Source organism: Lepus europaeus, chromosome 1, assembly GCF_033115175.1.
Source record: "Lepus europaeus isolate LE1 chromosome 1, mLepTim1.pri, whole genome shotgun sequence".
NCBI lineage: Eukaryota > Metazoa > Chordata > Mammalia > Lagomorpha > Leporidae > Lepus > Lepus europaeus.
This window is the reverse complement of record NC_084827.1, coordinates 183,455,946-183,467,951: the sequence shown is the minus strand read 5'-3', so window position 1 is coordinate 183,467,951 and position 12,006 is coordinate 183,455,946. Positions and strand designations below refer to the sequence as shown.

Genomic DNA, 12,006 nt, shown 5'->3' with positions numbered 1-12,006 from the left:
GGTTTTCACTAGAAGGGTTTTGGTTTTTTGTTTTGAGAGAGACCAGGACCATAATCCAGGCCTCCTATGTGGGTGAGAAGATCCCACTCACTGCAGCGTCATGAGCCAGGATCTGCCTTCGCAGGGAGCTGCAGCCAGGAACCACACCCGGGGCATCCGATGCGAGACACTGGTGTTTTAACTGGCTTTTTTTTTTTTTTTTTTTTTTTTTTTTTTTTTTTTAAGATTTTATTTGCTTAAGAGTTACAGAGAGAGGGAGAGACAGAGAAGTCTTCATCCACTGGTTCGCTTTCCAAGTGACTGTAACGGCTGGAGCTGGGCTCATCCAAAGCCAGGTCTCCCACGTGGGTGCAGGGTCCCAAGGACTTGGGGGGCATCTTCTGCTGCTTTCCCAGGGCACAGCAGAGAGCTGGATCAGAAGTAGAGCAGCCAGGACTAGAACCGGCCACCCATATGTGTATCCCAGTACGCCACAGCACCGGCTCCTTGGCTGCATCTTACACATTATGTTAAGTGCTTGCTCTAAACTTTAGTCTTAAATCACTATTTAACATTTGGCTGTTTTTATTGGTATTCTAGTGAACCAAGAAGGGAAGAACAACCACACCTTTTTTTTTTTCTTATAATTTTTATTTAGTTATTTTCATTTTTATTTGAAAGGCAGAGAGAGACTGATCTTAAATCTGCTGGTTCACTCCCCAAATGCCCACACATACAGGGCTGAGCCAGGCCGGAGCCAGGTGTCTCGTGTGAGTGGCAGGGACCCCAGCACTTGAGCCATCATCTGGGGCCTCCCAGAGTGTACATCAGCAGGGAGCTGCATCAGATGTGGCGGAGCTGAGACTTGAACCCAGGCTCTCCAGCAGGGGCCGTGCTGCAGCGCCACATGCCTGCCCCTCCAGTTTTTCACACACAGCTTGTTCTGGGAGAACTGTGCTCCCCTGCAGACATGGTCGGGCCCAGCAGGGCGCAGGGGAGCCTGTCTTCATGGACACAAGGTCTGTTAGTCCCTGGCGAGGAATTCAGTCCTGTGGATGCAGCTTCCTCCTGCACGGAGACTGTGCGTCTCCTTCTGCATCCTGTGAGCTGTGTGCTCTGCCCCCGCAGTCCAGGTGGTGTCCACTGTGAGACGAGGAGGTCTGAGCCAGCGGGGGTGAATGAGTGGCAGCCACAGGTGGTGGCATGCCAGTCTCCTGCTGGGACTCTGGGCACCAGAGCCCCCCCAGCAACGTCTGCGAGGTCCCCTTGTCTCAGTGGGTGCTGTCTCTTCCAGGCTGAAACTCCCCTGTCTCTTGCCGATGTTGGGATGAGACAGGCACTGCGTGGTCGTTGTTAACCTGTCACTATCAAGTCACCCCTTGGTGATGCCAGCTCCTGCTTTCTCTTCTGGGCTGGTCCTTGGGCCCCCAGTGGGCCTACGCCTTCCCCCGACTGTATTCGCTTCTTCCAGCCCCAGGACCAAATCACCATCACAGGGTACGAAAAAAATACTGAAGCTGCCCGGGACGCTATCCTGAAAATCGTGGGCGAACTTGAGCAGATGGTTTCCGAGGACGTCCCCCTGGACCACCGCGTCCATGCCCGCATCATTGGCGCGCGTGGCAAAGCCATCCGCAAGATCATGGATGAGTTCAAGGTGAGAGTCCCCGCACTCACCGGGGGCCTGCCACCTTTGTGTCCTTTGCTGTGACACACCTGCGGCAGGCACTTGATGGAAAAGTGCCCTGCCCTGGTGAGGCCCCGTGGTTGTCTCCTGAGGGAAGCACATAGGTGAGGCAGTGGGCCTTGCTGTTTGCGGCCACTCGCTCTCCACCACGCCCCACTCTCACTGCCACGTGGGGACCAAGCGTCCAGCACCAGAACCCTGGAGCACACCGTACCCACACCATAGCAGCTGGCGGCTGTACGAAGCCAGAAAGGGAGGCCAGCGTTCCATAGGCTGCAGGCAAATGCCACTGCTGGCACTGCTGGTCAGTGCAGACAGTGGACCACTAGCAGGGAAAGATGGGCAGGTTCCCCAACGGCTTCCCTGCCCAGGAGACTGGAGCTGGGCTTGCAATGCACACAGCACGTGCCAGCCCTTGTCCTCGCAGACCTGGGATGGTGGTGCGTTGCCCAGAGCCCTTGTTCTGACCCCTTCAGCTGACGCTGAGTGTTGTGTCCAGGTGGACATCCGCTTCCCGCAGAGTGGAGCCCCAGACCCCAACTGTGTCACTGTGACAGGGCTGCCTGAGAATGTGGAAGAAGCCATCGACCACATCCTCAACCTGGAGGAGGAATATGTGAGTGCTGGCGCAGGCTTCCTGGACGCCGTGAGGCAGCCAGCTGTGCTGAGACCCGGTTCTTACTGCCTAGTGCCTGGCTGTGAGAACTGAGGTGGCCGCAGAGCTCACAGAGTGTGTGTGTGTGTGTGTGTGTGTGTGTGTGTGTGTGTGTGAGAGAGAGAGAGAGAGAGAGAGAGAGAGAACTAAGGTGGCAGCAAGGTGTGTGTGCAGGTGCAGGAGGTGTGAGTGAGAACTGAGGTGACAGTGGGGTTGTATGTGTGTGAGAGGTGTGAGTGTGAACTGGGGTGGCAGTGGGGTCGTGTGTGCAGGTGCAGGGGGTGTGTATGAGAGCTGGGGTGGCAGTGGGGTCGTGTGTGCGGGGGTGTGAGTGAGAGCTGGGGGGACAGCGGAGCCATGTCTGGGCAGGTGGGTAGTGGCCTGGAGAAGCTGATGGGCGTGCCCTGGGCTGGGCCTGAGCTCTGCCCCTGCCCCTCTGCTCCTGCAGCTGGCAGATGTGGTGGACAGCGAGGCGCTGCAGGTGTACATGAAGCCCCCCGCACACGAGGAGTCCAAGGCTCCGTCCAAAGGCTTTGTGGTGCGGGACGCTCCCTGGACCTCTGCCTCCAGTGAGAAGGTCAGTCATGGGTGCAGGGGCAGGGGTCACAGACGGGCTGCAGGCCCAGTCCTAGGGTGGCCGCTGTCCCAGCAGCTGCTTGCCCTGCTGAGGCCGTGTCCTCTCCACAGGCTCCCGATATGAGCAGCTCTGAGGAATTCCCCAGCTTCGGGGCTCAGGTGGCCCCCAAGACCCTCCCTTGGGGCCCCAAACGATAATGATCAAACAGCAGAAAGCTCTCCAGCCTGCTGAGCTGAACCACACGACGGTCAGCCTCGATCTGACCCAGCGGCTGGACCCTCCGCGGTTGTTGGCGCTCTCCCTCCCCGAGGTCTCGCAGTGAAGCCAGGCGTGGCCCGGCCCCCGGCGGCCGCCTCTCCAGCCCGTCGGCGCCCAGTATGTTCAAGATCTGTTCTGGGACAGGCCTCTGCCGTCGCAAACACTAAACCAAGGTAATCCTGGTTCACCCAGCATGCCCGTCAGCACGCTGACCTTCATCTCCGACAGCGCCACACCTGTGGCTGGGAGTCGACTTCCTGTGTCATGACCTCAGGAAATAAATGTCCTTGACTTTATAAAACCCAAGCCGTTTGCCCTCTTCCTTTGCCACCCCTGCCCGCTGCCTGTCGCTCACTGTGGAGGGCAGGCAAGCCCCCCAGCTGCAGGCGGCCTGCTGGGCACCGTCCCAGGAAGGAAGGCCCAGTGTGGACAGGGAAGCCACAGCACCTGGGTTCCCAGGTGGTGCTCGTTCTGCCTGATTGGGGTTCAGAAGCACCGAGGGGCTTCACCCCCACTCCCCGCGGCCTCACCCTTGGCCTAGAGGCCTGGTTGGTTGCATACGTGTGCGTGGCCTGGGCCACTCAGCTGGGATAGGGCTGTGAGAGGGGCGGCTCGGCTCTGCTCAGCCCCCGCCGCTCCCTGCGTCTGCCCTCCCAGAGACTGGATTTTCAGTTGCCACCTTTCTACCTCAGCCGGTGTGGTCACGGCCACACGTGTTGGTGCTGCCCCAGCCACGTGGTCACGGCCACACGTGCTGGTGCTGCCCCAGCCACGTGGTCACGGCCACACGTGCTGGTGCTGCCCCAGCCACGTGGTCACGGCCACACGTGTTGGTGCTGCCCCAGCACTCGGCTCTTGATGTGGACAGTCCTGACGACTGGCGGTTTGCTGTGGACTTGGGGCAGATGTTGAGGGCCAAAGCCCGAGGATGCCCGCCCCTCACCGACGAGTGGTTCAGTGCCGGGGGCCGGTCTAGAGCAGAGTACGACTCAGATGGGCCCCGGGGGCAAGGCCTGGGCTGGCTGTGAGGAGTACGTCTCATGGCCCTGGGGTAGACAGGCGGTCTCTCAGCCTGGACTAGCAAGGGGCCAGAATGAGGACTGAACGCCGGCTGCCCTTGCCAGCCGCAGAGCACCCACTCTTGTTTGGTTGTTTCACCACGGTGCCCCTGGCAGGCCCCGCTGAAGGGCCACCCTTCCGAGGACCAAGAACAGGTCCCTCTCCTGCTCGTCACCGTGGAGGCGGCCCCATTCCAGACAGCCGAGTTCCCAGGAAGACCAGCCCCTCCCAGTGTCTGAGTTCAGTAACTCGGGCCTGGTCGTATGGACTGCAATTCCTGCTCACCCAGAGCCGTGTCCCCCGAGTCACAGGACAGGGGGCTGCCGGGCTTCATCGCCGTAGGCTCAGGGCCCCGGTACCCGGGGCTGATGGGACGTGACGCAGCGTGTCTGCTTTCCCACCTTTCCCCAGCTGGGTTCCCTGGGGGTGTCGCCTCTCTTCCTCCCACTTGGTCCCATCTGACGTCTGGTTCTCCCCCCCAGCACCTGCCCCCAGAGGGGTTTTTTTTTTTTTTCACAATGCATTTTGCACATCACTCACTGCTTAACCTGGCCGGTGCACGCCCCTCCCTCGAGGTCGGGAGCCGTGGTCCTGGTCTGTCTCCCTGTAGCCTCTGATGCTGTGGGCAGAGCCCTGGGCAGGCCTGGGGAGTGTGGCTCTTCCTCTCTGTTGAATGTCTTCCATAGCTATGACCCATCCCTTGGCCTTAACTGTGGAACTTGGAGATTATATGCAAACATGTATAAAAGCTCATGAGTATGGATGACACTGGAATTTTATATAAATTCTAAAATAAAACCCAAAACAACTGTAGCGTGCTGGGACTTGTTTTATCATGCCACGTGTGTGTGTCCCCGTGACTCCCTCGCGTGGCAGCTGGACACCCACAGGAGTGAGCAGTGGTCCTGGCGGTTCTTGGCACTAACTGCCCCCTCGGAAGCCGCCTCTGGGATCTAGACCCAGGGCATGAGCCAGTGCGAGTCTTGGCCTCCAGGCACGGCACAGCCGGCAGCAGCCCTGGGGTCTTGTCTCTGGGGCGTGATCCGCAGCCCAAGCTGCTCCGGGTTAGCCCTGGGGTCATCCCTGGGGAGGCTGGACCCAGTGTCCCCTGCTGCCCAAAGTGCCCCCTGTCTGTGGATGGCCTCACCGCTCAGTCAAGTCCATCTGCCCCCAGGAAGGAACCCACGTGCACATGGCCCCACGCCAGCGAGGACTGGTGGCACCGCGGCAGCTGCGATAAGTCAGATGCCAGGGTTCCGTGGTTCCCTCCCTGTCTGTGGCCAAGGCAGTGGCTACTGAGGATGGGAGAGGGTCAAGGGAGGCAGGGAGGAGCCCTGTGACCGGGGCCGGGCTGTGGTCCACGTGCTGGCTGCCGCGTTATGTGCCTCATTGAATAAATTGTTCAGAGTTGAGGGCAGTGACAACCTAGAAGTGAGCATGGGTTTTGTTGGATACTTGCAGGTTTGGCTGGGTACCCAGCAGGTGTCTGCTCTTGACCCGTCCCACTGGTCTGGTCCACCTGCTCGAAGAGCCCTCGGCAAAGGCTAGGGGCAGCACTGCTCCATGGGTTAAATGCGCTGACCCGGCACGGTGGAGAGGCCCTAGTGGGCAGGGTATTTGGCACCATACTCAGAGCCTCTCATTCTGCAGTCGTGAGCACCTGGGTCCCAACTCCTGACGCCATCCCGAGACTTGGCCATGGCTGCTGTGGGGCACACGCATTCTAGAACAGTCCACGAGGCTCAGCCTCTGCGGTTGGCATGCCTTGGGTTGTCTGGGGGAGACTGCGACCAGGCCCCGGGTAGCAGGGTGCCCAGGCAGAGCCCTGGGCTGCAGGAGGCCGTGGCCTCGGGGTGTGAGGCAGGCTGGTCCCAGTGTGCCTCTGACAGTCTGCGGGAGCCCCCGGTGACTCAGACCTCAGCTTGGGCACTGGAGGCCTCCATCCTCCACCACAGCTGTCCCCAGGAGAGCCTGTCCAGAGTTGGCAAGAAGGGAGCTCAGACTCTCAGCCACGGCAGTGCAAGGGGCCTCTCGTTCCCCTCGTGGTGGCCTGCCCAGGAAGTGCGCCCACTTCACCGTGACCTCCTCAGGCTCCAGGAGGTCAAGGATGCGTCCGATGGAGAACACCATGTGGTGAGGCCAGGGAGGCCTGGGCTCTGGCAGCTGGTCCCCAGGTGTGGGCGGGACTAGGGAGCAGCTCTCGAGACCCCTGAGCTGGCCTGGCCCATGGAGCTCCCTGGAGAAGCTCAGAGGCCCAGCATGGAAGGGGGTCTCCGAGGGCAGGCACGGCCAGAAGGGTCTGTCGGTCTGGGAATAGCGTCCATCATCGTGCCGGGAGCTGGGCAGCAGCTCTCCATCGTGGATGCCCAGGGAGGGGTTATCCACACAGGATAACACAGGACCTGTGCCAGGCGGGCTGATCCCCCCGCCCCAGCTGCACCAGCCTGGGCCCCACGGCAGCCGGTGTCTTGCGGCCCAGTGATGGGTTCGTACACACAGGACAAGCTCTGGACCTCCAGGACAGCTCCCCCACCGCGCTGGGCGTCCTGTCCACCTCTGACCGCCGCCCTCATTTGGTCGCGTGGCGGAGAGCTGATTTGAACTTACTGCTGGGGGCTGGCGCTGTGGCATAGCCAATAAAACCCCACCTGAGACGCTGGCATCCCCTGTGGGTGCTGGTTTGAGTCCCAGCTGCTCCACTTCCTGGTCCAGCTCCCTGTTGATGGCCTGGGAAAGATGAACGACGGGCCAGGGGCTTGGACAGATTTAATGGACTCATTGGAAGCTGAGGACAAGGAGAAGCAGACGGGACCAGAGAAGTGTGGTCATGTCGAGGGCCCCACACTAACTTGAGAACCAGAGGGAGAAGGAAGGAAAGGAATGGTTTTTGAAGAAAAAAGGCTATGAATTTCCAAACCTAATGAGAGAAATCTATCCAGAGCTCGGGCAGGACAGAGAAACCACACTAAGGAAACCAAGGGACAGCAGTGGACATTGCTGTGAACAGAGAGACCTGGGGTTGGCACTGTGGCATAGCGGGCAAAGCCGCCACCGGCAGTGCCGGCCTCCCATGTGGGCGCCAGTTCGAATCCCGGCTGCTCCACTTCCCATCCCACTCTGCTGTGGCCTGGGAAAGCAGTGGAGGATGGCCCAAGTCCTTGGGCCCCTGCACCCGCTGGGAGACCTGGAGAAGCTCCTGGCTCCTGGCTCTGGCTGTTTGTGCCATTCAGGGAGTGACCCAGCAGGTGGAGGACCTCTCTGTCCGTCCGTCCCTGACTCCGCCCCAGCGTTGAGCCTCTGGCTGAGACACTGCCTCCCACACCAGAGGCTGGGCTTCGATGCCAGACCCCAGCTTCCTGCTGCCGCCGCCCCGTGAGGCTGGGGAGACGACGCCAGCTGCATGGGGGACCTGGACTGAACCCAGCTGCTGTGGACACTTGGAGAGAGCCAGTGGGTGAAGGCAGCTTGCTTGCTGTCTCTCAAGTACATTTTTTAAAAGATTTATGCATTTTTCTCTCACTGTCCACTCTGCCTGTCAAAAAAAAAAAAAAAGATTTATGTATTTTATTTGAAAGGCAGAGCTAGGCCGGCGCTTTGGCTTAACAGGCTAATCCTCCGCCTTGTGGTGCCGGCACACCGGGTTCTATGCCGGTTGCCCCTCTTCCAGGCCAGCTCTCTGCTGTGGCCCAGGAATGCAGTGGAGGATGGCCCAAGTCCTTGGGCCCTGCACCCCATGGGAGACCAGGAGAAGCACCTGGCTCCTGGCTTCGGATCAGCACGATGCGCCGGCCACAGTGGCCATTGGAGGGTGAACCAATGGCAAAAAGGAAGACCTTTCTCTCTGTCTCTCTCACTATCCCCTCTGCCTGTCAAAAAAAAAAAAAAAGGCAGAGCTAGAGAGAGGGAGACACAGAGAGAGATTCCCCCAAACAGCTGTAATGGCCAGAGCTGGGCTGATTCAAAGCCAGGAGCTAGGAGCTGCTTCTGGGTCTCCCGTACAGGTGCAGGGGCCCAAGGACTTGGCTATCCTCTGCTGGATCAGAAGTGGAGCAGCCAGGAATTGAACCGGTGCCCATACGGGATGCCGGTGCTGCAGGTAGCAGCTTAACCTGCATTGCCACAGAACCAACCCCTCCCACGCAGTGGGAACAGTGGCCCACAGACAACGCACTGGACGCAGAGCGATGCCATGGCCAGACTACTGGCAGAAGGAATCCCAGTCGGCACAGGGTGGTGGATGGAAGCATCCCCAAGCGATGGAAACACAGGGCCCTTGTAGCTGCTGTCGCTCTGTGGGCTGCATGGACAGCTCAAAGGGCACAGGAGCAGGGGCAGTGGAAGGAAAACCGGCTGTGAATCCCTGCAGCTGGGCCTGGGCTCAGGACACACACCTGACCGTCCACGGCATGTCTGAGCTGGGTGGGGACCACCTTGCTTCCTGCCGAGCAGTGGGGGAGACCACCCAGGTCTGATGGGCGCTAAGGCCCAGGGAGGGGTTGCCCTGCCCGCAGCCCTGGGTAACCCTCACCTGGCCCTGGCCCTGACCCCCACCATCTTTGGCTCTTTTCCGTGTGCTGAGAGATTGTTGAAGGCAGGCAGACCTCCCCCCCGCAGCTCTCAACCATCACACGTGTCGGGCAAATGCAGCGGAAGGCCCGTGTGGCCCTGGCTCCTCCTGGGCCATTGGGCACCTCGCCCCAGGTGAGCGCACAGGTGTCACTGGGGGCCGTGTCGGGGCCGGGAGGCCTTTCTGTGCTTCACACTGCCTCCCACGTCCCCCATCTTCCTGGAACCCCTGCCTGGAGCTGGGAGGCCCCAGCCCCAGCTCTGCCCTCCCCGGGGTCCTGTGGGCAGCCACCGATCCCTTCCCTGTCATGGGGGGCAGGGTGTCATGAGGGGGCTGGGGAACACTGATGGACCTCGCACCCACCCCTCAAAGGCTCTGGGCCAGGTGGAGGGAGGGGCTGAGCTCCATGGGCGCCCTTGTCAGCTCAGTGCTGCACCTTCCCACTGCTGCACCCCACCATGGCCGGGGTGGGTCAGGTGGGGGACACCTGAGCCCTGGTCCCACAGCACGCACCTCCGGCAGGTGAGGTGACAAACTGGCAGCCACAGGCCGGGGCCAGGCCCCAGCACCACCTGGGGACGCAGCCTAGCATCTGTCCATCTGTGCGTCTGTCAGTGAGCACCCCAGTCTCAGGGCCCAAGTGCGCCCCCTCTGCCTGGGTGTGGAGGCAGGGCCCTGGGGCACCGCCGACTCCCCCTAGAGCCCGGCTTCCTGTGTGGCTTCAGGAACCAAGCCCGGTTCCCAGGCTCTGTGCCTTTCTGGTCCTGGGCCTGCCTGTGTCCTGACTCCCTTCCCCTGCCCCCTGCACCACTGTCCCAGGCAAACAGGCCGGCAACATGGGGCAGAGAGCGAGGGGCCTGTGGCTGCAGGAGCTGGGGTTGAGTGGAGGCACCCAGGCCCCAGAGAGGCAGAGGTGCAAGTCCCGACAGCGCTCCTCGGCCCATGCTGTGTGGCGGTCTGGTCGCCAGGCTGGGGGTTCCCGGGGGACTGCCTGAGGGTCTGCAGTGGCCTGGCAGCTCCCAGAGCCGGGGCAGGGCCCTCCTCCGGGCCCTCTGCAGAAGGGACCCGGCACAGCGGCCACAATGGGTCCAGCAGTACTTGCTCCAGGTCCTTAGGGTTAGCGGGGGAGGGGGGCTGGGGTGCTCGCTCAGCCCCCTGGAGTCCATACCCTCCCCCCATGGCCAGGCTCTGGGATGGGTTCCAGTCTGGCACAGCTGTCTCAGCAAAGGCGCGGGGGCTGGGCGGGGCGGGGCGGGGCCCTGTCCAGGCTTCACCTGTCCCAGAGGGCAGCTGGGTCGGGGCAGGGCCTCCCTGTACCACGTTGGCTGAGATTCCGGGGTCAGCTGGGGGGGGGGGTGGCTGAGGCGCCACAAGACTCGGTCGGTGCTCTGAGTGGGGCCAGCTTGGCGGCCACTCCCGGGTGCGTGCAGGGCCCCCGCCCCTGTCCCCATCCTGCTGGCACAGCCCTCGTCCTGGAGAGGGAGCCGACCGGCCCCCAGCCCTCCACGGGCTCAGCACTTGGCTCCAGGGAGCCCCCAGTCCGGGCACGCAGCAGCTTTTTTCTTTCTAGGAATTTCTGTTCCGTGTTGAGTTTTTCAGGCAAACTCGTTCCTTGTTAGTTTTATTTATTTTCATTATTTTATTTCACTTTATTTGAAAGGCAGAGAAAGGCGGGGGAGTTTTCCATCTGCTGGCTGCTCCCCGAATGCCCACAGCTGGGTTTGGGCATCAGCCCGGGTCTCCCGGTGCGGGGGTGCGCACACCCACCCCCTACTGGAATTTCGTTGTGGAACCAGACTTTTAGTTTAAGGCCAGGAGTGGACACAGCACTTCATCCCAGACTGGGGGACTGGGCGCCAGCTGAGCCGCCCTGCGTCCCAGGGAAGTCCTGCCGACCCCTCCCCTTCTGCCAGGCGCCCCCCTGCTGCCTCCCTGGGACCCTTCCAGTCTTCACTTATTCAGGGGGGCTCTGCTCTCCCAGGGCTCCATCCTGCTTCCAGTTTAGGTAGGGCTGTCGATTCGCAGCAGCACCCCCACCCTGGAGCTCAGCTTTTCAACTCTGACCCTGCTCTGTGAAAGCAGGCAGGCAGCTGCCTGTGCCACCAGCCAGGGCTGGGCCAGGACACAACCAGGAGCTCGGACCTCCATCCAGGCCCCAGGCACTGGAGCCACGGCTGCTGCCCCACAACGTGTACCTGCGGCCACCTGGACCCCTTTTCTCGCCTGCTGTGTCAGGGTTCTGTGCTCACCCCGCCTGGAGGGCGGCATTTCCAACCAGCTCTCGGTGACGCCAGCAGGGGGCAGCACTCGCCCCCACCTGCACATCCCTGGGTGCTGTCAGCTCCCCCGCCCCCGACAGGGTCCCCACCCAGGTTCTGGGGGCCACCTGGCTCAGGCTCCTCCTGGCTGAGTCCCCCCCCCCCAGGTATTTCGGAGTTTAACGAGGGCCTCAGAAAGCCGGGTGGCATTTGGGTCAGGACTGCTGTGTCGCGCACTTGTACCGGTCCCTTCCACACTTCTCTGTTTTTTGAAACTCACTTGAGCTCCACATATTCATTACTTGCAGCTCAAGGTCTTTTTTTTTTTTTTTTTCCTTTTTTAAAATTTATTTTATTTGAAAGGAGAGGTACACAGAGAGAGGGACAGACAGAGATCCTCCATCCACTGGTCCCCTCCCCAAAGGCCAAGGCTGGGCCAGGCCTAAGCCAGGGGCCAGGGGCATGTTCCGGGTCTCCCACGTGAGTGCAGGGGCCCAAGCACCTGGGGCCTCCCAGGTGCATTAGCAGGGGCCCAGATCAGATGTCAGAGTGGCCAGGACTCAAACCACGCATGGCAGCGGGCACGTGGGACCCAGCAGTGGCTTAACTAGCTGTGCCACACTTGCTCCGTGTGCATTTCACTAGGAGAAAAAAGCCAAAATGCTGGCCATCTGGTTCACGCTGCTGGGACGCCTGGGCCGGAGCCCTGAGGAAGGACTTGGGTCCCTGCTACCCACGTGCAGACCTGGGCCGAGTTCCAGGCTCCTGGCTTTGGCCTGGCCTGGCCCAGCCGAGGCTGTTGGGTGAGAAATCTGGCTCTCTCCCTGTCGTTCAAATTAAGTGACAACCGTAGGCGTGGACAGCCATGTCAGGCGGCGTCAGAGCCAGGTCCAGTCCACGCCCCGCCCCCACCCGCAGTGAGGACGGGGCCTGTCTCGGGCAGGTGAGACCCGCTGGGCACACACA

General features: G+C 61.2%; 1 protein-coding gene across 4 annotated transcripts in view; it reads left to right on the top strand.

Moving 5' to 3' along the window:
* HDLBP (high density lipoprotein binding protein) overlaps positions 1-5,028 on the top strand; it is a 75,691-nt gene extending 70,663 nt beyond the window's left edge. For all 4 annotated transcript variants that reach the window (XM_062194229.1, XM_062194240.1, XM_062194238.1 and 1 more), the window contains exons 24-27: positions 1,451-1,636; positions 2,166-2,282; positions 2,770-2,898; positions 3,009-5,028. In XM_062194229.1, the coding sequence (XP_062050213.1) occupies positions 1,451-1,636; positions 2,166-2,282; positions 2,770-2,898; positions 3,009-3,095 (519 nt within the window). In that variant the 3' untranslated portion in view covers positions 3,096-5,028. The remainder of the gene's footprint in view (positions 1-1,450; positions 1,637-2,165; positions 2,283-2,769; positions 2,899-3,008) is intronic.
* Positions 5,029-12,006: the final 6,978 nt, after the last annotated feature.